The sequence below is a fragment of the Notamacropus eugenii genome, chromosome 1 (genome assembly GCF_028372415.1).
Source record: "Notamacropus eugenii isolate mMacEug1 chromosome 1, mMacEug1.pri_v2, whole genome shotgun sequence".
Lineage (NCBI taxonomy): Eukaryota > Metazoa > Chordata > Mammalia > Diprotodontia > Macropodidae > Notamacropus > Notamacropus eugenii.
Genome location: NC_092872.1, coordinates 361,775,149 through 361,799,438, shown reverse-complemented (window position 1 = coordinate 361,799,438; position 24,290 = coordinate 361,775,149). Strand labels below are relative to the sequence as shown.

Here is a 24,290-nt window from a genome sequence, read left to right as displayed (position 1 = left end):
TGTTGTCTTATTGATTCTACAGATTTTTTGAAACAAATTTTTAGGTATTTCTAATGCCTTAAGTTTAATTATTTATTTTCATGCCTTTCAGCGAAGTATGAAATGCACTAACAATACTGGTATTGTCAGTGAACTAGCATTTATTAAGCACCTGTTGTGTTCCAGGTACTGAGTTAAGAAAGGCAAGAGATGATCTTTTCTCTTAAGATGCTCAAAGTCTAATGGGCGAGACAACTTGCAAACAACTATGTACGAACAAGCTATATACAGTATAATTAGAGACAGTAAATAGAGGGAAGGCATTAGCATTAAGGGGCAATTGAGAAGGATTCTTCCAGTAGGTGGGACTGGAAGGAAGCCAGGAAAAGTGGAAATCAAAGATGAGGGAGAACAGAATGGAATTTTGAATAATGGTTAGGAAGCAAAAGAGAGAAATGGTAGATCTGCCTTTGTTTTAAAATTTTTTGTGTTTGTCCTTCATTCTTGAAGAGGATCATGACATCAAGATGATGATATGACTTGCGGTTGACTTTGATTTGAGTGAGGGAGGGCTGTGCAAGGTCACCAGTCGCAGTTTGTCCTCCAGAGCCATCTGGGTCCAGTGGCATGATATTCATCAGGATGACTGGAGATGGCCTAGGATTTAATGTGAGACCCTGGCTCTTTTAGGCTAAGGTGTAGCTCCCCAAACCTGGTGCATTGGTAGCAGTCTCTTAGTGTGTCAGTTCTGCTTTAACTTGGAAGGCCTTTGTTTATTTTTTTGTGTGGAGAGCGAGCACAACACAGTAATGTAAAGTTAATATAACTTTTTTTTTTTGGAATGTGTTTTTCAGAATTCTTTATGTAAAGTTGAATTTGATTAATGTGAATTTCTATAAAGCAAGAACTATCTGTATATATGCACATATATTCATACACATGCACACAGTAAGTGTGGAAAGGGAGGAACGGAAGGGAGAAGGAAAATATACTCATTTTGTGAGATATAGTGCATAAAATAGTTATTAAAAGGCTTTTGTAGCGCCTTGATTAATTTATTTACTTTTTAGTCATTTGGGAATGTAAGCTCAGTTATTGCATTGTTCCTGTGGGAGAAGTTGGTTTGTATTAGTGTTTTTTTATGACATCGTTTCTAGGAATGCATTGCAATTAAAAGTGGAGAATGCTAACATTTAAAATTGAATATTGTAGTCATTAAAGACTTTATGTGTATGTTTGTGTTTTAAAAACAAATTTTTGATTGACTTGGGCCTTTAGTCACATGGGCTTGATAAATTAAAGAATATGTCTTGAAAAATGAGATTTCTGAAGGTTTTTGAAATTTAGTATGTGAAGGGCATATAAATTTATAGAGCTTATACAGTTTGTAGGATCCCTGAAGACCTTTCAGATCCAAGTTTGTCTGTGTTAAAAACTTTTTTGGGTCTTTTTTTGAAAAGTAAAAATCATCAGAAATAATTTTCATTCTTCTACATTTGAAAGATAATCTTATTATGTCTTTTGTTTTAATAGAATCTTCCACAGTCTGTAATTGAAAATGTTGGAGGAAAAATTTTTACATTTGGATCCTACAGATTAGGAGTACATACAAAAGGTAAAGGTTATTTTATTTACGTGGAGACAGTTTTATATTGTGTATTGGGGATTGTTTTTGTTGGTTTGGGGGAAAAATGTCACTTTAATTCCTGTGTACTATAGTTAGGTATTTGAGTGAGGCTGAAGGATAAATTTATAGTTGATAGTTTATAAATAGGTAAGGGTGAGTGTTCTTCAAGATCATTCCTTTTCTGCTTTGCAGTCCACCAAAAGTATTCCTTTTGCTCAGCTAGGAAGGGATAAGGAAAAATGACATAGCAATTGACCTTTTATAGATTGCCATTAGCCATTCATCTCTGTTGATTGGAATCCTGTTATGTCCATAGTACACAGGGTGTTATATAGATTACAAAAGATAGATGTTCTTGATTCATAAGGATCTGGAAACTTGGATAGGTAAGACAGGTATTTGAGAGAGTTGAGAAGAGGAGCCATTGAGCAACTGGAAATAGAGAAGCAATAATTCATCGTAGGCTAGCATTATAAGGGAAAGGTCTTACAGAGGAGGCAGTCTTTTTGTTCTACCCTAGGAAGATCAGAGGCATGTGTGAGGATTTGAATTGTATGTCATGGATAGGTCAACAATGAGTATTGTAGATCTAGAACTTGGCTTTACATTCAACCTTCACATTTTAGAGATGAGGAACTTCTTGAGGTCTTGTCTGGGCTCTTAGCATTAGAGGTGGTATTTGAATTTTATATCTGACTTAAGGGTTGGTCTGGCCCCTGTGCCAAAGAGGTTATCTGACTTGAGTAAAGAGTTGGGATTGAGGGTAGTAAAAAATGTGGACTATATTATTAAGAACATTGAATGAAACAGTAATTTCTAGTTTTTAACCCTTGTTTTCTGGTTTTACTGATGATTCTCTTCACCTAAACAGTTTTTCTTAAAATGGTAGTTATCAGTCATCCCAGACTTCCCATAGCAGGCAACCTGTGTCGTCTTATAAGAAGTGGCAATGGCTCTCCCCTGCTCCGGGCTTGGGATGGCGTTGGGCTTAGGGGTTGTCTCCCTCCTCCTTCTCCACCTCCTCCTCCTCGTGCTGCTCATCCTCCTCCTGGGGTTCCTGGGACGCCGCTTCTCTCGTCTTCTTCTGGGGCGGCCGCCGCTGCCGCTGCTGGGGAATCTGGGCCAGCTGTGGCTGGGGGCGCTGTACCCTGGGCTGCTCCAGCTCAATGCCAAGTATGGCCCTGTGTTCACCGTTCACTTGGGCTCCCGGCCTGTAGTCATCCTAAGTGGTTATGAGGCCATCAAAGAGGCATTGGTGAACCAGGCAGAGGCATTCTCCGGAAGAGGGAAAGTAGCCACACTGGAGAAGACTTTCAATGAGCATGGCATTTTCTTTGCCAATGGAGAACAGTGGAAATATCTTCGAAAGTTCACCACTCTCTCTCTAAGAAACCTGGGCATGGGAAAGAAGGAAGGAGAAGAACAGATTCAGGAGGAGGCCCGCTACCTGGTCGGAGCTTTACAGAATACCCAAGGGTCCTTGCTGGACCTTTCCCTGCTACTGTCTCAGGCCATCTCCAGTGTCACCTGCATTCTCCTGTTTGGGAGTCGTTTTTGACTATGAAGATGAGGACTTTTGAGCTGTGGTCCTTGCTGCTGCTGGCATCTTGAAGGAGATGAGCACCTCATGGGGACAGCTTTGTGAGATGTTCTTGGGTCCCCTGGTACTACCTGTCAGACATCCTTCGATATCTCTCAGCTCCTCATAACCAGCTCACAGACCACCTAAGCACCTTGGCAACCTTTGTCTCAAGCCAGATTCAGCAGCACCAGGAGAAACTGGATCTTCAGGCCCCTGTCCGAGACTTTATGAATGACTTCCTGCTCAAAATGAGCCAGGAAGAAAAAGACTCAGGGTCTGGCCACACGGATTTCCTGCTAACCGCTGTGAACCTGCTCTTTGGGGGGACGGTGACAGTCAGTGCCACACTCAAATATGCTTTCCTGCTCCTGCTTAAATATCCAGAGGTCCAAGATCGAATCCAGGAGAGCTGAGCCGAGAATTCGGGCGTGAGCGGGCCCCCAGCCTGGCAGACCGTGGGTGTCTCCCCTACACTGATGCCTTCCTGTGTGAGGTTCAGAGGTTCCTGGCCCTCCTCCCTATGGGGGTTCCCAGTGCCCTCACAAAGCCCACATCATTCCAGGGCTATGACCTGCCCCAGGGAATTGAAGTCTTCCCACTCCTGGGGTCTGTTCTCCATGACCCAGCATTCTTTGAGCGGCCAGAGGAATTCAGCCTGAGCCGTTTCCTGGATGCTGATGGCTGATTCAAGAAAAACGAGGCCTTCCTGCCTTTCTCCTTAGGGAAGCGAATCTGCCTTGGGGAAGGCCTGGCCTGCACCGAACTCTTCCTCTTTTTTGCCACCATCCTCCAGAATTTCTCCCTGGAGATACCATCCCCACCAGGGGCTCTGAGCCTCCAGCCACCTACCAGTGGCTTCGCCAACATTCCTCCAACCTTCCAGCTTCGATTCAGGCCCCACTGATTGGCTGGAGGAGAGGGCGGCAGGAGAACCCAACCTCCAGGGCTCATGAACTGGTGCCCCAGTTGGAATGGGCCCAAGGGGTCCAGAGACAGGCTCACAGAAAGCAAAGACCTAAGAGCAGATTCATACATTCCAGAGACTCACTTTCAACATATATCTCCAACTTTGCTTGCACATGCAGACAGACCAACATCCTGTATTTATTCAATTCAACACACCCTTTGTTAGCCATCTCCTACATGTAAGGCATTCTTGCTGTAGAAAGGGCCAATTTGGAGTTAAAGATTCAAGTTAAAAAAAAAAAAGTGTCAATGATCGAAAAGCTAGTGATTATCTATATTACGATGTTGTTCTTTTCCTTGTGATATAGTGGATAGAGTACCAGCCTAGGAGTCAGAAAGACTTCGTTTGAAGTCTTTCAGTCTCAAACTGGGTTTAATCTCTCAGTGCCCTAGGCATCTCTGTAAGAACTTGAAAGTTGCAGAATATTATGTGCCTTACATGAAGGGAAATTTCCTCCCTAAAAATTCTTACTTCGGTGAAATCATATGTGTAGGGGTGTGTGTGTGGGGGGGGGTGTTTGTGGGGGTGGGGGTGTTTGTGGGTGTTGAAAATTCTAATTATTGAAAGCCTATAACTTTTCTATGCTTTTTAGTGTTAAAACTTTGTTTCTTTGAAAAATACTTATCTATCTGTTAGAGAAGAGATTCTTAACATTTATTGTGCCATTAACTCTTTGACAGTCTTGTGAAATTTATGGATCTCAGTAATGGTTTTAAAATACAGACAATGCATAGGATTGCTGAGGAAACCAATTATATTGAAAAGCAGTAAGCAAGACATTGAGAAAAATAAGTTAGCCAATTCTGCATTAAAAATCCTTGATCTAGAGTGTACCATTCCCTGAAGTGCCATTTGCATTTGATGGATTTATTTCTTTCAGGTGCTGATATTGATGCATTGTGTGTTGCACCAAGACATGTTGACCGAAGTGACTTTTTCACCTCATTCTATGAAAAATTGAAGCTACAGGAAGAAGTAAAAGATTTAAGGGTAAAGTTTAATGCATCTGTTAATTTGGACAAATTTATCATTTTAAGGAGTAGAGGATTTCAGTCATAGATTAATAATATACAGGATTATTTGAGTAGAGTAGGTATGTTAATATGTTTCAAGCTCTATTACCTGACTAATTTGTGGTAGCTAGTTATTTTTATAGTTAAAATACAGCACAGTGTTAGGATCATGTCCTTCCCTCTTCCAGTGCCCCCCAAAATAGTTATTTTACTTAATATGAGCATGCTACTGAAATGGATATGGCTTTTCAGATACTGAAATTTTTGAATTTGGTTTTAGGCTGTTGAAGAGGCGTTTGTACCAGTTATCAAGCTATGTTTTGATGGTATAGAGGTAAAGTGAAATTTTAATTTGTCTTTGTCTCTGTTTATGTCTGTAGTATAACTAATTGACATGAGAGGAACCTAAGTTTACTTTAAGGAGAATAGGATTAACGAATTAGGTGGTGATGCATATTAATACAGCTTTTAAACTCTAGTGCTTGCTTTCCTGATATTTTTAAGAGTTATTTGAACTGATGGTAGGTAGCAGTGTCACTCTTATGCTGTTTTTACCCTTTTATTATCCAGTACATCTGTAATCTCATTGGTGAGGGATACTTCTTTCAGTAATGCAGATTACAACATATCCATACCTGCTTATTCCATTCTATTCTTACCCATGTCTCTACCATATGTTAACTAAAACTGGCCCATAAGATGTTCTGAGGGCCTTGTTTAGGTTCCCATAACATCATCATCGTCATCTCACCAATAACAATAATAATAGTTAACCTTTATGTATGTAGCACCTATTATATGCCAGGACTGTGGTAAGCACTTCGTAATTATTATCTCATTTTATTTTCACAACAACCCTGAGAGATAGGTGCTATGATTAGCCCATTTTACAGATGAGGAAATTGATACAAGTGGAGGTAAAGTGACTTGCCCAGGTCATCCAGGTAGTAAGTGTCTTGAGGCCAGATTGGATTGTGTTTGCCTGACTTTAGAGCCAATGTTCTGTTGACTGTACCATGTACCTGCCCTCTTCCATGACACAGATGCAAATGAAATATAGATTGTCTTTTGTTCTTCCTATGTACATAAGGCACTGATTTTTTTCTCAGACATTTCTTTGACAGTGCCCTTTGTGCACTTATTGACAATTTCTTGATTGTGTCATATTTTACCTTGTTCATGCTCATTACATACTTTTCCATTGCCCTTTGGGTAATAAATAAAGAATTTAAGTATCTACTATGTTCCAGGCAGTGGCAATATGAAGACAACAGGGAAGTAGTCCTTGCCCTCAAGGAGCTTATGTTCTGTTTCTTAAAACTTTTCAGAGACTGTAATCTACCATGAAAGCTATTGATGTTAGAAAATATAAATGTTACTTAAAACTCTTTACCATATAACACTGAAGCACTGCTTAGGTTGTCTATATATAATTTTAAAAGAAGTTTGTTGAATTGTGGTAGTTACCGCTTAGCTTAAAAGGATGTCTTGGTTTTTTTATTCTATTTAACATGAATCTTTTTATTTAAGAACTAGTAAAATATGGCCAGAAATAATAATAAGGAAGTTCAGTTGGATGCTTTGTTCCTGGATGGTATTTTCTTCTTGTGTTAGCAGACTTCTAACTTTTATTCTCCTAATCTTAGTGACTGCTAAATTCTTTGCGCCATAAGAATAAACCATCCATCTTCTCACACTCTGCTTCTTGTTCCCTTCTTCCCACCCACCTCCACTCTAGGCCTGTAGCATCCCAAGCTGTACCTACTCTGCATTATCTCTTCTTGAACTCCTTTACTATAATTAGGAAGCTTCCTTTCACTTTATTTTCTTCCTCTAGAGTTCCTTTATGGCATCTAGCATTTATTTACTGAAACTTGGAATGGCCTGAATATTACTGCATCCCTATCCATCCTTTACTCAGTAATGTTTTCTTATACTCAAGTCACCACAGGTTCTTGAATTGGCATTTGGAATATTCTTTTCTCCCCATTGCTGCTTATGTTTCTTCTACTGCCATCACTCAGTAGCCTCACTGCCTTTAGGATTCATGCTATCCAAATTTATCACCCAGTCCAGATTCTAGTATCTGTCTGCTTAGCCCTGCCTGGTTATTCTTCTTTTCTCAGTGACTTTAGTTCCTCATTTACTGTCTTCTTTGCCATCCTGAGTCCTACTTAGAGTATAGGATGTCAATTTAAATGCTGGTATTCCCTCAGGCCCCTTAATTTTCCAGTTCCTCAGTCTATTCAGCTCTTATAACATCTATACTCTTCCACACAGAGATCTTTTAAATTTTTCATAGTTCCATTTTCATAATCAGGAACTCTGCAGTTCTTTTATTAAATCATAACCTATCATTTCAGTTATATCCAGTGCTTTATTCTTGCCTATATTTATTTTTTGTTTTCACTGTGACCTCTAGTTCGGCCAACCCTTCATTCCTTGCCCAGGCCATTGCCTTTGTATTGGCTACATTCTTTTCCTATCATATTAACTCTTTAGTAAACTGTCAGTTCTATAATATTTTATATGCTTGAATCCTTTTCTATCTTAATGAATTGCAACTCATGCCTTGTTAACTCCAATCATGGATTACTCTTTTATCCTCCATTGCTACTTATGTGCTATATAACTAAGCTACAAGAAATTATGGAATCTTGCTAACTAGGTAAGATACAGATTTTTGTTATATATTCTTACTGGAATCCTTGTCACGACAAGATAATCTTTATACTCTTCCATCATTGATATCTCTTATCATACTTGTCACAGAAATTTTTATAAATCTTCCTCTTCCCTCTCTGAAAGCCTTCTACACAGTGCATTTCCCTCACCCTCTCAGCTGAAGCCTTTACCCTACAGTTGACTGAGAAAATAGAGGATGTTTGCTGCGAGTTTCTCCTCTTCTGTACTTTACATCTTGACCCTTTGACGTTATCCCAGATCTTCTTCCAAGGCTAATCTCCACATTAAACCCTTAATCCTATCTCCTCTTGGCTTTCCATCAAATTGCCCCTCCCCCCCATAATTGCCCGCAGCTCCCAGCGGCTCCCATCTTCAATCTTTTCTTTTCCATTTGTTCCTTTCTTGCATATCTTCCCTCAAAACCTCTTATATCCCTTCAAGCTATTGCCCTATATCTTTTTTTCCCTTTTACAACTAAAGTCCTAGAACAAACTGTCTACATTTGTGCTTCTACTCACTCATTTCTCAAACCCTTGCAGTATGGGTCCTGCCAGCCTTCTTTCAGTTGAAATTGTTATCTCCAGTTACCAGTGATCTTTAAACAAAAATTTAAAAATGAATTTAACAGTCATTTGTTGAGAGTAGAAAGGTCATATAAGAAAAAACTTCCTTCATCTAAAGTTTTTGTTTTATATATTATATTTAACAGGACTGATCTGCTTCTGTTCACTTCTGAATATCTCTCTTCCTTGAATTTTTTTTTTAAATTTATTTATTTAACTTTTAACATTCATTTTCACAAAATTTTGGGTTCCAAATTTTATCCCCATTTGTTCCCTCCCCCCACCCCAAAACACTGAGCATTCTAATTGCCCCTATCACCAATCTGCCCTCTCTTCTATCATCCCTCCCTTCCCGTGTCCCCATCTTCTCTTTTGTTCTGTAGGACCAGATAACTTTCTATACCCCTTTACCTGTATTTCTTATTTCCTAGTAGCAAGAACAGAACTCGACAGTTGTTCCTAAAACTTTGAGTTCCAACTTCTCTTCATCCCTCCCTCCCCACCCATTCCCTTTGGAAGACAAGCAATTCAGTATAGGCCATATCTGTGTGGTTTTGCAAATGACTTCCATGATAGTCATGTTGTGTAAGACTAACTATATTTCCCTATAGTTATCTTATCCTGTCCCCCATTGCTTCTATTCTCTCTTTTGATCCTGTCCCTCCCCAAGAGTGTTGACTTCAAATTGCTCCCTCCTCCCATTGCCCTCCCTCTCATCCTCCCCCCCCACCGTGCTTATCCCCTTCTCTCCCACTTTCCTGTATTGTAAGATAGGTTTTCATACCAAAATGAGTGTGCACTTTATTCCTTCCTTTAGTGGAATATGATGAGAGTAAACTTCATGTTTTTCTCCCTCTTTTTCCCTCCACTAAAAAGTCTTTTGCTTGCCTCTTATATGAGAGATCATTTGCCCCATTCCATTTCTCCCTTTCTCCTCCCAATATATTTCTCTCTCACTGCTTAATTTCATTTTTTTAAGATATGATCCCATCCTATTCCATTCACTCTTTGATGTGTGTGTGTGTGTGTCTGTGTCTGTCTGTGTGTCTGTGTGTCTGTGTGTGTGTGTGTAATCCCACCCACTACCCAGATACTGAATAGTTTCAGGAGTTACAAATATTGTCTTTCCATGTAGGAATGTAAACAGTTCAATTTTAATAAGTCCCTTATGACTTCTCTTTGCTGTTTACCTTTGTATGTTTCTCTTCATTCTTGTGTTTGAGAGTCAGATTTTCTTTTCAGCTCTGGTCTTTTCATCAAGAATGCTTGAAAATCCTCGATTTCATTGAAAGACCATTTTTTTCCCCTGAAGTATTATATTCAGTTTTGCTGGGTAGGTGATTCTTGGTTTTAGTCCTAGTTCCTTTGACTTCTGGAATGTGATGTTCCACGCCCTTCAGTCCCTTAATGTAGAAGCTGCTAGATCTTGTGTTATCCTGATTGTATTTCCACAATACTTGAATTGTTTCTTTCTAGCTGCTTGAAATATTTTCTCCTTGACCAGGGAACTCTGGAATTTGGCCAGAATGTTCCTAGGAATTTCTCTTTTTGGATCTCTTTCAGGTGGTGATTAGTGGATTCCTTGAATACTTATTTTGCCCTCTGGTTCTAGAATGTCAGGGCAGTTTTCCTTGATAATTTCATGGATGATGTCTAGGCTCTTTTTTTTGATCATGGCTTTCAGGTAGTCCCATAATTTTTAAATTGTCTCTCCTGGATCTATTTTCCAGGTCATTTGTTTTTCCAATGAGATTTTTCACATTATCTTCCATTTTTTCATTCTTTTGGTTTTGTTTTGTGATTTCTTGGTTTCTCATAAAGTCATTAGCCTCCATCTGTTCCATTCTAATTTTGAAAGAACTATTTTCTTCAGTGAGCTTTTGAATCTCCTTTTCCATTTGGCTAATTCTGCTTTTGAAAGCATTCTTCTCATTGGCTTTTTGAACCTCTTTTGCCAATTGAGTTAATCTATTTTTCAAGGTGTTATTTTCTTCAGCATTTTTTTGGATCTCCTTTAGCAGGGTGTTTACTTGTTTTTCATGCTTTTCTTGCATCTGTCTTATTTCTCTTCCCAGTTTTTCCTCCACCTCTCTAACTTGATTTTCAAAATCCTTTTTGAGCTCTTCCATGGCCTGAGCCCATTGAGTATTTATTTTGGATGTTTGGGATACAGAAACCTTGATTTCTATGTCTTTCCCTGATGGTAAGCATTGTTCTTCCTCATCAGAAAGGAAGGGGGGAGATATCTTTTCACCAAGAAAGTAACCTTCTGTGGTCTTATTTTTTTTTCCTCCTTTTCTGGGCATTTTCCCAGCCAGTTACTTGACTTCTGAGTGTCCTTTCCACCCCCACGTCGCCTCCAGATCAGCCCAGCCAGCACTTGGGGTCTGAGATTCAAGTGCTGCTTCCCAGCCTCAGGGCTTTTGGCAGGGGCGGGGCTGCTATTCAGTGTGAGATTAAGTTCAGGTGCTCAGGTGGGGGGCAGGGCCGCCACATAGGGCTCAGTTCCCTCAGGGGGTTTATGCCTGCTTTGGGAGGCCTTGTCTGCTGCTGCCTCCTGAGGGCGCCTGAGTTATGGGGATACCCCACTCCCCTCTCGACCAGCCAAAGAGACCCTCTCACCGACACTTGTCACCTGTGGGTGGAGGGACTTGCGTGGCCGCTGGAGATTCTGTCCCTGAAGCCTGCTTGGATCTGCTCCTCTTGGTGCCGCACGGCCAAGGCAGGGCTGGGCTCTGCTCTGGGTCTGGTGCGTGACGGACCTTTTGGATCAGTTTTTCAGGTCTCTCTGGAACAGAAATCTCCTCTGCTCCGTTGTTCTGTGGCTTCTGCTGCTCTAGAATTTGTTGGGAGTTCTTCTTTACAGGTATTTTATGGGCTGTGGGTTCGGAGCTAGCATATGTGTGTTTTTCTACTCCGCCATCTTGGCTCCTCTCCCCTCTTCCTTGAATTTTAAAAAACCTCAAAATATAGCTCATTACTTTTCCCCCCATACCCATCCCAGTTCTGAACTTTGGTGTTTGTGTCATAGGCCCCACCATCGTCCCACTTTCCTTAGGTTCATAAGCTCAGTGTCATTCTTGATTTCCTCATTCACTGAAAACATTAGAAAACCAAGATTTCCATTTCCCATCCCCCCTACACTTCCCTTTTACTTAATAATCTCCAATTATATCTTATTGTTTCTGGGGTCAAATAGTGATGTTTAGCATTGAACATTTTTTTTTTTACAACCTGGCTCTGACATACTGCATTTCAACTCCCTGTCACACATACTGTGGCCTAGCCAAACTGGTGGTTGTAAGAGCAGATAACAAAGTGTAGTTGAGGAGTGTGAAGTCTTGAGGTATAGGAAAGCATTTCACAGCATACTTAGCTTGCTGTTGAACAACAACCATTGACAACCCACTAATCAATGAAAATTAAGAACTGATTCATTTACAAGGTGGCACTTCAACAGAGATCTGAAGGAAACCAAAGATTCTGAGAGGTGAGAGTGAGAAGGAAGACTTGGGGGCACTAGTTAGTTGTTTGATCCTGACCAAATCACTGAACGTCTTATTTCCCTAGTTAGTTGTTCTAGACAAATGAATTATAGAGAGTTTACCAAGCTTGCATTGGTTGAGGGAGTTTCCTTATTGGTAGTTCTCTATACAATGGAATTTTATCTATGCCCTCACTCCCCCGACCCCTTAAACAAAAGAAAATCAAACTGTGTAGTAACTCAGTTTTCCCTTTTGATTTATTTACCCAACTAAACCTCGAAGTACATGAAGATAAGTTATTTGAAGTAAATGCTTTTATGAAAAGGTGTATAAATTCTTCTCTATCATACTTCCAAAATGTTGTTCTTGATTTGGAAATCTCCGTACTGAATAGGACTTTGGAAGTGGGAAATCACTAGGGACACTCAGTAACCTTGCTGTTTAAATGAGATATTGTTGTAAGTAATTAATTCACTTTATATAGAAATAAGATATATTGAGAAGCGTTTAATAGAAGTAATACACATAAAATGTTCGATTTCTCAACTCCCCAGTACATAATTAGAGTGCCATGCTAAAGGTATGTAAGTCTTAGGATAGCTATGTTGTTGCTAATTATAGTTCAACTTCAAGGGGAGTAGTTATTCTTCTTCAGCCTGTGATTTCATTGGTTGTAATTCCAGGCATGGTAACTTTCTTTGATCATGCTTATCAGCAATTTAACTTTAAAGGATTTCCTGCATCAGAGAGGACTTAAAATGGGCCCATGATCACATAGCTAGTTGTTTCAGAGGCTGAACATGAACATTTGTCCTTTTGATTTTCAGACTAATCTTCTAGCCATTAGACTATTCTGTACCTTTTTGCGTGTATGTGTGTATACATACACATTTTATTTTGCAGATCATTGTTCTTTGCACTACACTATCCTGTCTTAAAATTCTATGGTATTCTGTTCTTTGAAATGTTATAATTGAGTTAAACATTTTCTAATGCTTCAGAAAAGTGAAACAAGCAAAGTAGACATAAGACCAATTTTGAAAGGATATCTTATTGAATTTCTCTTCATTTGGGATTGAGGGTTTTTTAGATGAAAACTTTTCCCCTTAAGTAAACTGTATGACCTCGCTTGTCTAAAATATGTTTTACTGCTTCACAATGTCAGATGTCTGTCTGATTATTTGTTGGTATCCTATACTGCAAAAATTGTGTAGCTACAGAGGAATGAAAATGATTTATATTTTAGATTTGGAAAGAGTATTTTTTTCTGACATGTATTTCACCTTTTCTTTATTTACCCACCTTTCCTGATAAATATTCTTTAAAGTAACTTCTATTAGTCTCTGTTCATTTGTTTTAGTATGAAGTCTTATCATTCTTATCATTCAGCAGTAATTTGCTATGTTTCAATGTGTAGTTCTAATATCATGTTGAAATAGGTACAATTCCCTTCTCTTTCTTCACTGTTGTTCTAATGTTATCTATTTAAAAATTGTTTGACTCTCCAACTATTTGGATAACATGAATTCATGATAAATGGTTTAGTCTGCCAAAAGCAACAATAAGAATGCTTTACATTTTTTACCATTCTGAAAATTCTTTCCCTTTCCCATCCGTAGAACATTGTTTTACTGTTTGTAATAACTCAATAAGCAATATGCTAAACTCTTTTGGTAATATATACTTGCCATTGAAATTAAACTAGCATAGATAACGTATGCACACAGTGAGACCCATAAGCTAAATATGGTCAGTGCTGCAAATTGCAGATATCATTTGATCCACTCATTACCGTATTTTAACAGTATCTGGATAGAAGGACCTATATTTGAATAATTTACCCTTCTTGTGGGTAGTAAGAGGACATTACTAAGGTTATTATGTCATGAGATGTAGCACAAACTTTTCAGAAGAATAATTTTCTATGTATTCTGGAAATTACTTTTTTAAATAAAATTCTGTAGTTTGTGGATGTGGAATGATTATTTTTTTGTTTTGATTTAGATTGATATTTTGTTTGCAAGATTAGCACTGCAGACTATTCCTGAAGATTTGGACCTACGTGATGACAGTCTACTAAAAAATTTAGATATTAGATGCATAAGAAGTCTTAATGGTATGTAAAACACATAATATCAGTTTTTCTTGTCAAATAAGAAAGTTCTTTGAGCTTTTCTAGTGCATTAATAGTTGAGTCTTATTTTGAATTATTCAGTATTTGCATGAGGCTGGATTAGTATGTAGTGCTCAAGGGTGTGTCCAGTATGATCTAATTAAAAAAAAACACTTGATCTTTACCTTTCTTTTCTGAAGATAAAGGATTTAATGCAGTGTTATCCCTTTAACTTAGAAGATGAACTAAAGAATTAATGAAATAATGTGAACAGGTTATTCTTAATAACTTAAATATGTTGATGTGTCCCTTATGGTTAATATTTTTTAATGGGACTAACAAGTGTCAGTTATGAGCTGAAACATGAAGCTCAGTAGTAAAGGTTTGTTTTATTTTTCCATTTTATGGACAGAATTCAACGTGCTAGTCTTTTTCTGAGTTTATTTCATCATCTAAACTTGTGTTTTACATTACAATATATAAAATAATCTAATCAGGCTTTTAAGTTTATTTCTTAGTTATGGACCTAGGGAATTTTGAATAAATGGATATAAGATTTTAAAATGAACTTTTGATAATCTGAAAATGTGTTTTTTTCCCCTCCCTTTTGTTCATTAGGTTGCAGGGTAACCGACGAAATTTTACATCTAGTACCAAACATTGACAACTTCAGGTTAACTCTGAGAGCTATCAAACTTTGGGCCAAACGTGAGTTCAAAATTTGCTAGGTAGCTAATTAAAATGATGTGTATTTTGTTCCCCAGTAACTTACTTTTTGTTTTTCCCTATCAACAGGCCACAACATCTATTCCAATATATTAGGTTTCCTCGGTGGTGTTTCCTGGGCTATGCTAGTAGCAAGAACTTGCCAGCTTTATCCAAATGCAATAGCATCAACTCTTGTACATAAATTTTTCTTGGTATTTTCTAAATGGTATGTGTTTAGATTATATTAAAATAAAATTGATTGTAGACACTGAAGTTTAGTCTTATTTCTATGACACTTCTGCAACTGGTTCCAGATTTTATTTATCCGCCCAAAAGGATGCAGGCTAGCGATATAATGTTTATTATTTCAACACTAAGAAATCTCCACATAAACTCTTTAATTTTAACATGAATGTCATGTGTAAGCAAATAAAAATGGTAACTTTGAATATTCGTTAACTTTTTGAGAAAGCCTTCCCCATTCTTCCCACTTTGAAACTTATTTAAACTTAAAGTTGTATGTTTTGGGGAGCACTCAGTTAATTAGTTATTGCTAATAAAATTTTGATGGTATAACATACACAGGAAGCATGTAAGAAGAATACATTCACAAAAACATGCAAGAAGAACTATTTCTTGACACTTGAAAAGTTAGTCATTTACTGTAGATTTGCTTTTCTCAGATAGTTAATAAAATTTTCTACCTTTTAAAATGTGCACATATTGTAAACATTCTTTTTTTAAAGAAATCCTGAATAGTTTTTTAAGTTATTTTGTCTTTATTGATGGATTTAGTGACTTTAATTTTTTTAATTTTTGAAATGTTTAAGGCATAAGAAAAGTAGTTATTCCATTATCACTTTATGGAATTCCATTGCATTTTTTAATAAACTTGTTTTCATCATTCCCTTAAAAGTATTGCTGTTGATCTAAAAGCCATGGGGTTTATCCTCTTGTATTTGTATGTGTGTGGTCACCTGTTTCCTACTCATTTTGATTTTTTTATTTAGAATTAAATAAATGTTTTAAAATACTTTTAAACTTTCTATAACAGTGCTGATAAGTCTTAGAAATGCCCTCTATCTAGCCTTTAAATGGGCTAATATTTGTAGCTAATTTTAAAGTATCTGACTTTAAAGAAATCCCACTACATAGAAGTACTTTCTTTTATCCAGTTGTTAATGATATATCATCTTAAGCATCTTAGTGGAAAATCTTTTATTTATTACGTATACATTTTGTAACTGCTTATGCTGCCTTCGGTATTATTTTTTCCAGTTGCCTATGGATTCAGGTAGAATAAAGAATGAATTCTCTTTCTTAAAGGGTGGGTTCGTTTCATGGTTCAATTTGATTTGAAGAACATTTCAAAATATTTTACGGTAGAGCTGATTGTTATTACTGTATAATGGCTTTACCAGCCATTTCAGGACTGCAAATTAGCACATTTTTCAAATGATTCTTGTGATTCAGTAGTTTAGAAAGAAGGCGCCTTACATAGACTTAACTTGAAGAAAAAAATAACAAGTCTTTCATCTATTGATTTGTCAAGAGGGCAAAATGAAGAAGGATCACATTTCACAAAGTACTTTGTTATTAAAAAAAAGTATAGATGGTAATGTCCAATAGTCTTATCAAGTGCTACAATCTTTTTAAACAGGGAATGGCCAAATCCAGTGCTATTGAAACAACCTGAAGAATGCAATCTTAATTTGCCTGTATGGGACCCAAGGGTTAGTGTATTATTTTTTCCCCTATAAATTCACACTGTACAGTAAAAAGTAAAATCAACTGCTTAAAGAAACTCCATGGAGACTTCATGTTGTAGATATTTATGGATGTAGCTGGCTATTGGCATTTGTTTCAGAAGTTATATTTTCTTCATTATAACATCAACTGTAATGGTCCTATAGTTTATAGGATATAATTACTTTGTACCCTGTGAACTTAGAACATACTTAAGAATATATATTATCTAGCTGAACATAGTGACTTCAGTAAGAGATTTGCAACCTACAATACATACTTAAGCATGCAATTATTACTATGTAAGTAAAAGTTGTATGGGCATCTGTGCATAAGAAAACAAAATAAAAGGCTACTAAAAATATTCCCTGTATTTATTTTATGTAAACATTTTGTTAAAACTGATTTGTAATACAAAAGCTGTTGGCAAAATCATTTAGTATGTGACCACTTTCAAGAAGTATCACTTTAATCATCCTTGATATAATTGTTACAGTTGGTTTGAATTTCTGCAAATTTTATTAATGTGTTTGAACTAAGAAATAGCTTTAATTTTAGTTCTTTTGGGTGTTACCATCACTACTGAAAAAATAATTCATTTTGGCATTTTTTTTTATTTGAAAGAAAAATAAAATTCAGGATCTCAAAATAAGAGACTTAATTGATGTTTAAAAATCACTCATAACTTTAATGTGTTTATGTACATTTTATCCTGTGCCATTATTGATTTTGCTAGTCTCATCACAGCTCTAAAACTATTTCTGTTCCTCTTGATCAAAAAAAGGCTAAATATATTTAAAAGCTTTCAAACTTCAAGGGTAAATTGAGTTGTAATTCAGATTCTTGGATTTGAGATAAAAAGGCAGTTCAGCTCCTCAGCATTTATTCTAGAACTGGGTCTTTAAATAATACTATCAACCTTTTTAAAAGGCAAAACCAATATGAGCAGTATTAACTTTAAGTATTTCTTAGATATTTTATGTGAAATTTATAGTGTGATACAACAAAGTGTAGTGGGATACCTAGGGAGTAGGAGATTTGAGTTCTAGGTCAGATTTCTGCCATTTATTATTTGTTTAACCAGTGGCAAGGCCTTCCTTGGGCCTCATTTGCCTCATCTGTAAAATTCAAACTTTGGGGTAGATCATTTCTGTTCCAGTTCTTAAATTCTTTGATTCTAGGATATGTTTTAACAACATGGTTCTAATTTTGATTTTTTTTAAATGTTAAAACTTTCCTTTGGAAACCTTAAAGCGTAGTAGTTTAGGAAGTATACTTTTCGCCTATAGCAATTCCTTGCCTCCTTCTCCCCTCTTTTTTTTCTTTTTCTTTTTTTTGGAGTGGGACAGAGTTTATGTTTTATTTTTGAGTACTATATTAATATCTCAATAATTAGGGTACACAAAGTTTGTCTTTTCATTTTAGATACTTTGTTCCTAGTAATAGTGTAAAGGTAGATTACAAAAAGTGCTTATGAGCAGATGTTTTAATATAGCACTTTCATGAAAATGAGCTTGTAATTGAACCCAAGTACAGTTCACCTTTTTTATTTAAAAAAGAAGTTTATTTTTAGGGTACCGTTTTAAATTAGTCTTTCTTACATTCTACATTCACTTGTGTATCTCGAAAAATTTAGTGTAATATGATCATTTTCTTACATTAAACCTGTGACTGATAGATAAGATTTATTCTCTGGTACTCTAAACAATTTCAAAACAGGGCTTACTGACCTGCATTTTCTTGATTTCATCTTCGACAATAAATACAATTAAAATTGATCATTGTTCAGTTTATCAAAAAGGATAAAAGTCCAAATTTCTGTTGCATATGTACTTGAAGAAACTGATTGGCTGTTGTTATATATAGGTAAACCCCAGTGATAGGTACCATCTTATGCCTATAATTACACCAGCATACCCACAACAGAATTCTACGTACAATGTGTCCGTTTCTACACGGATGGTCATGGTTGAGGAGTTTAAACAAGGTAAGTTCTTTTATCCTTACCCTTTTCTCTCATACAAAAGTTTAAAATACTGTTATAATCCTAGTAGCATTGTGCTGTATGGTATTGACTAAAATGGTAATTTCCAAACTGGAATTTAAGGATTGCAGTATATTCTACAGAATTACAGTATATTCTAGAGAATTCACTTGTGAGTGTAATGTTTTATACTTTTTCCTTTCCAGATATACAATCTATATTTGATTTGACACAGATAGCAAAAGTTTTAATTTTTAAGTGTTGTATGAGTATTGAAGTCTCTTTGCTTTAATAGATTTTTGCCATATAGAATTACAGTTTCTAGTTTCTTACACAGGCAGAGACTAAGCAAACAGGAGGATAAAGCCCTTAAGGAAGTTGGGCAAGAATGGGGTATTACCTTCTATTTTTCATCAAGAGCTCTAAAACGACATGCAGTTCAAAACATGGAGTAAGATTTTCCACTTTGTGTTACCCTTTATGGGAATATATAGGTCTCCAGTGACCATTTTTTAATAGAAGAAAAATCTGAACGGGAAGAAATCTGATTTTTTTTTCTCTCCAACCTAGATAACATTAATTTTTGGAGTTGTTTATATAAAAAGTATTTGAATATTACTCTTACTCTTGGTTACTGACTTGATTCAGTAATGACCCCCACAATTGCCAAATGCTATGTTTATGGCTTTTCCTCCATAATTAGTAGTTTTAGAATAAGGAAGTCTTTGTAAATTTAAATATGTTGCATTATAATGTATGCGTGTGTTACACAAGTTTTTAAATTGTCAGATTGCTAACATTTATAGTGAAATATGCAAAGAAGTTTACTATGTCTTTAATTTAGGTCTTGCTATCACAGATGAAATTTTGCTGAGTAAGGCAGAGTGGTCCAAACTTTTTGAAGCTCCCAACTTCTTTCAAAAGTACAAGTATGTATTTTAAGGCATGGCAGACGTATTGCTTTTTTAATATTCACAGTGATATATCTGTATTTATGATACATTTTATTAGACAAACACTTCTGATAGAATTTAGGTTTGAGGGTTCTCATTTTCCTGTGATTCTCTAATATTTAGAATAGTAAGCACTTTTTGTTGATGTTTCTTTTTTCCCCATCTCTTTTTCAGGATAATATTTAATCTTTATAATTGGTTGCCAAATAACTTAACTAGCTTTCATTAATGAAGACATCACTTAATGAGTGGAAATTGTTGTCAGTGATTTGACTAGAAGGACAAATGCTAAATATGTGTTTTTTTCCTACTTATTTTTAATACTTGGATATTTTAGGCTAATGGAAGGCTATGTGTTATTGATTAAAGGATGAAAAACGTAGAACTGTTAGAAGGGAGAGGTTCTTGTTAAAAATTTACATTTAGAAAGATTATGGTCACTTAAATTTGTGAAATTATATCTTACTGATTTGCTCAATACGTAGCCAACTGTTAGTTAAATGTTTTCAGTAGGCTATATTTATTACCCATCCTTATTTTTTCATAGTAAGGAAGTCCCTTCAGATATTTGAAAAAAGTTTTCTTAGGAGCCTAGACAACTTAATATTTTTAACATAGATGTTTTACTCTTAATAGTTTAATACCTTTTTAGTACAGGTCAGAAGCCTGTTTTAATTGTATTTGGTTTTGATGAAAATTGTAAGTTTCATAATAAATCATACTTGAAAAAAATGGACTGCATTTTATTTGCCCTGAGCTGAAATTTTGCCAGAGTCCCACATTTTTTTCTTTTCAATTTTTTTAAGATTTGAAATTTTCTAACCATCTGATCTTGTATTGGATTGTGTTATGTAATAATCTAAGCAAGATTTTAATATGCTATTCCCCAATTAAAAAAAATGAATGATGACCATCATAATGTCTCTGTGTTTTGTTTCTGTACCATTTGCATGGAAAAAAAACAACAGTAGAGCACTTGACTTGTGTTCTGGGGATTGCATTTGGAAGACTGTGTTATCAATGGCAGCTTAAATAATTTATAATATTGATCATCTCTACCTTTTCTTTAGAAACTGTGTTCAGAGAATTTTTCTCCCTTTTAGCTTTAGGATCATTTAAGTTTGATGTAGGCTTAGGTACTACTGTTTTTCAAATTCAGTTCAAATAAGTTAGAATAGTAGTTGACAACAGAAGAAGAAAATAATGTTCATCATAAATATGTAGTGATGCTACTCAAACTTGTTAAGGAGCTACATTCACACAGATTTGCCCTTTGCAAGTTTAATATACCAGGGATTGGACTCTCATTAGTTTGTTTCATGCAACTAGGGAAGCAACAGACTGATTTTATAAAGAAAATTTTTGTTTGGAAAAACCTTGATATAGGGATCCCTTTTATATTTTACTTAAAATCAGTTATAATTTACCTTTTTCTAAATGATTCAGCCTGAAAACATTCATATTTTGCTGCATATTTGTCAAACAAATATTTCTTTAATGAGTAATGGTAATTTACTTTCATGTATTAGATCAGAAAGTGTCATCAAGTTGATGATATGGATGTATTTTAAATATAATAAAAACCTGATCTATACTTCAATATTTAAAATTATGACAGTGTAGCAATTAAGTCACGCAAAATTTCTCCCATGCTTTGGTATTCCTCTCTAACGACATCAAGTTTTGCAAAAGGAGCTAAAAGCTAGAAATATTTAGCGATAAGAACCTCTTGATGACAAAGTTTATTGTAGTCTCAAATTGTTATGACTGTCAAAAAATAGTTAAACCAAATCATGAGAGACAAAGTTAAATTTGTCTTTTAAAATTGGTTACCTCAGATGTATGTATAGTAGCACAGTTAAACTACCTAAATTTGTCTATTCTTCATTATTGCAGTTTTTTTAGAATACAATTTACTACATGCACTTCTATCATTCATTATATTCAGGTGTTTATATTTGAAGGACGTCATCCAGAAAATTTCACGGTTGTTTCCTTTCTTTACAAACAAACATACAGAAAGCAAACTGTCAACATTCCTTATATGTCTAAATGTGAAGGCATAGTATTGATTTGTAGTGTCTTCGAAATGTTTGTTTGAAATTATTTTTGAGAGCAGAGTTTTAAACAATGCATTAAAGGCTTAGTTACACTTATATGATAAAATGGAGACTCACGTTTCTTTAAGAACTTTAAGAAAGACACAACTTTGGGAGTTTTTAATTTCAGGTTCAAGATAAATATTTCTGACAGTGAAGGGTAGGGCTTGATAAATATTTAAAAAAACATGCTATGCAAAAAATGAAGGTTTAATAAGTAAGAGATCAGGGATTGAGGTGTAAGGATAAATTAGATGTGTTTTGACTTTTATACTCAGTTTTTAAAGATACCTAGACATCTTTGTAGAGGTACTTAAAGAACATTGGAGGGAGGCATCCAAGTTTTATTGGCTAATATCTCAATTTTGGATTTTGCAACAATTGTGTGTTTTTGTAATATTTATCTTCAGATTCTGTGTCACAAAAGTGAAATCATTAGTATACACTTAAAAAAAGAAAAACTAATATAATACTTTTATGACATTTCTACTACATTTGCCAGTATGAGATATGGCAGCCGACATAAGTGAGCATCACTGTAACCAAAGATAATAATACTTGTGGTTTGGGTCATCATTGCAGTTCTAAATTCTAATTTGAATTTGCCCCAAAATCTTTATAACCCTGAGTTTAAAAATCTGTGAACTTTTCATTGATTAAATCAGACACGTATATGGTAACTTGATTCATCTAAGGATTTTTGTTTGCCTGTTTTTAAAAGTTTTATTAGTTTTTATTCATTTTGATATAGCAAACTAACACCTGAAACATTATTATGTAAAATGTTTTCTGGAAGCATTTGATTTGCCAGTACGTATCATTCAAGTACTCATTCACTAAACATTTAATTTGGCTGTCATTATTGTAAACTGTTTTTGACAGATTTCTAATATAAAATAAAAATAATTCAGATGTAATGACCAGTTTAAAGAAATTTCTACTTTTAATGAATTTTCATCCAAATTTTTGGTGTGGATTTAACGTATGAGCGGAGAATTTTTTTCTTTGTTTTTTTTGGGGTTTTTTTTGTTTGGAGAGTGCTGAAGGAACAGATGATCTCATCCCTTGTTTTACCTTTGGTCAGTATGCCTAGGTTATGGAAAGGCAGGGGAAGACGGATGCTTTAGGTTGAATATCTCATTTTTAGCATCCTAGAAACTTTTAAAATTTACCTTCAAATATTGCTGTCTTAAAATTTTAAACATCTAATTATATCCTAAAGGTTATTTAAAAATTTAATTTAGTGTTCATTTATGCTTAGATGTTTGTAACTCATTCTCTCAGTGTATAAATTGAAATGCTTATTAGTTTTGTGGCATGGTTATAGTCACATAGTAGGACTTCATTTATCCATCATCATTAGGTGTAAGAAAATAAGCCAATTTTCCATTTAATTTTCTGTTCAAGTACCAAACCTTAGATTAGCCTTCAGTTGTTCTTGATGTATTTTAAAGAGTTGTTAAGTATATTCTTTTTATGAACTTCAGTTATCCTATCTTGTAATGTAGCTGAATTGTTACAGTCTTTTATTATATGTATGTCTGTTTGTCCCATATATGAAATTACTCCCTGATGCTATTCAGTGAATTCATTTTTGTAAGTAATTACTACATATAAAACATTGGGGATAAAAAGATGAAAAATTTTGAGCTTTTGGAGGGAAGCCTTAAAAGCATTTATCATGTAGTGTGAGTGCACAGTCAGTATGATAAATAGTGAAATGTATAAAGGTTTAAATAGCAAGGCAGACAAAATGCTGTAAAAAATTTTCATTTGTCTTGTATTTATCTTCTCTCTGTTTTTTCTCCCCCTTAAGTAGTTTCCCACCTATTCTCCTATGGGTTGGGAAACCATATGACTTGTCTTTATAATTATATGTAAAGAAAAGCAATCAGATTCTGCATTAGTTTGTAGGAACCTATAAATAAGCTTTAGTATATATAATTATTTTTGGTTACCCAGAAACTTACTAAAGTATTCTTGTTTTCCTTTTTTCTCCACTTTGAAAGATTTGGTATATCATTTTTAACCACAGTTTTCCTTGGTAAATTGGAACTAAGTAAGGTGACTTCATTGTGATTTAGATCAGAACATTATTTTGTTCAAAAACCGTTGCCAGTCTTTTAAAACAGAGGGCAAGCAATTTCATAGATGGCTAGACACTACTGATTTTGGTGGGATTCCTACTTATTTTACTAAATTTAATATGTTTTGTGGTAAAATACCTTGGAAGAAACCTTGCCTCTAACACTTCTAACACACCATTCTATAATTGATTATTAAAATCTTTGCTAACTACAGTAAGTTACTAATTATGCCCTTCAGTGCTTATTACTTTGACCTTAAAAAAAACAAGGTAGTTGATCAAGATAAGTGAGTCAAAATAAACTTTTAAAAATTGTGACTGATTCTATTTGGAGCTAGATTTTCTTTCTGCCTCATTTTGGTATCAGTTTCTGAATCATTTTAGAAGTAATTTCCTTTATAATGTAGGTCATGTTACAGATTGGATATAATTGCACAGTTGGATTAAGTAAGGCCTGTTTTTTTTCTTTAGGTCAGATTTTTTAAATACTTGAGAAATACTTGAACCCAGTTTTCATTTACTAGATAATTAGCACAGTCTCCATAATTAGTTCTAAGGTCTGTGACTAAAGCACTGAATTTTGTTCATTGTCCATTTAAAACAAATTTATTTTAATCGATGTGTTTAGTGAATAGCTTTTAAACAGTTTTCATGGGACAAGATGCCATATCAATATTCCTATTGCTACAATTTATATTAG

The 24,290-nt window shown here is 35.2% G+C and overlaps 1 protein-coding gene and 1 pseudogene across 8 annotated transcripts in view; both read left to right on the top strand.

Moving 5' to 3' along the window:
- PAPOLA (poly(A) polymerase alpha) overlaps nt 1-24,290 on the top strand; it is a 76,725-nt gene that overhangs the window by 23,692 nt on the left and 28,743 nt on the right. For all 8 annotated transcript variants that reach the window (XM_072630294.1, XM_072630292.1, XM_072630298.1 and 5 more), the window contains 9 exons: nt 1,513-1,594; nt 5,036-5,145; nt 5,449-5,502; nt 13,906-14,017; nt 14,633-14,722; nt 14,810-14,948; nt 16,383-16,455; nt 18,335-18,455; nt 19,297-19,381. In XM_072630294.1, the coding sequence (XP_072486395.1) occupies nt 1,513-1,594; nt 5,036-5,145; nt 5,449-5,502; nt 13,906-14,017; nt 14,633-14,722; nt 14,810-14,948; nt 16,383-16,455; nt 18,335-18,455; nt 19,297-19,381 (866 nt within the window). The remainder of the gene's footprint in view (nt 1-1,512; nt 1,595-5,035; nt 5,146-5,448; nt 5,503-13,905; nt 14,018-14,632; nt 14,723-14,809; nt 14,949-16,382; nt 16,456-18,334; nt 18,456-19,296; nt 19,382-24,290) is intronic.
- On the top strand, nt 2,464-4,405 carry LOC140518287 (cytochrome P450 2S1 pseudogene; annotated as a pseudogene).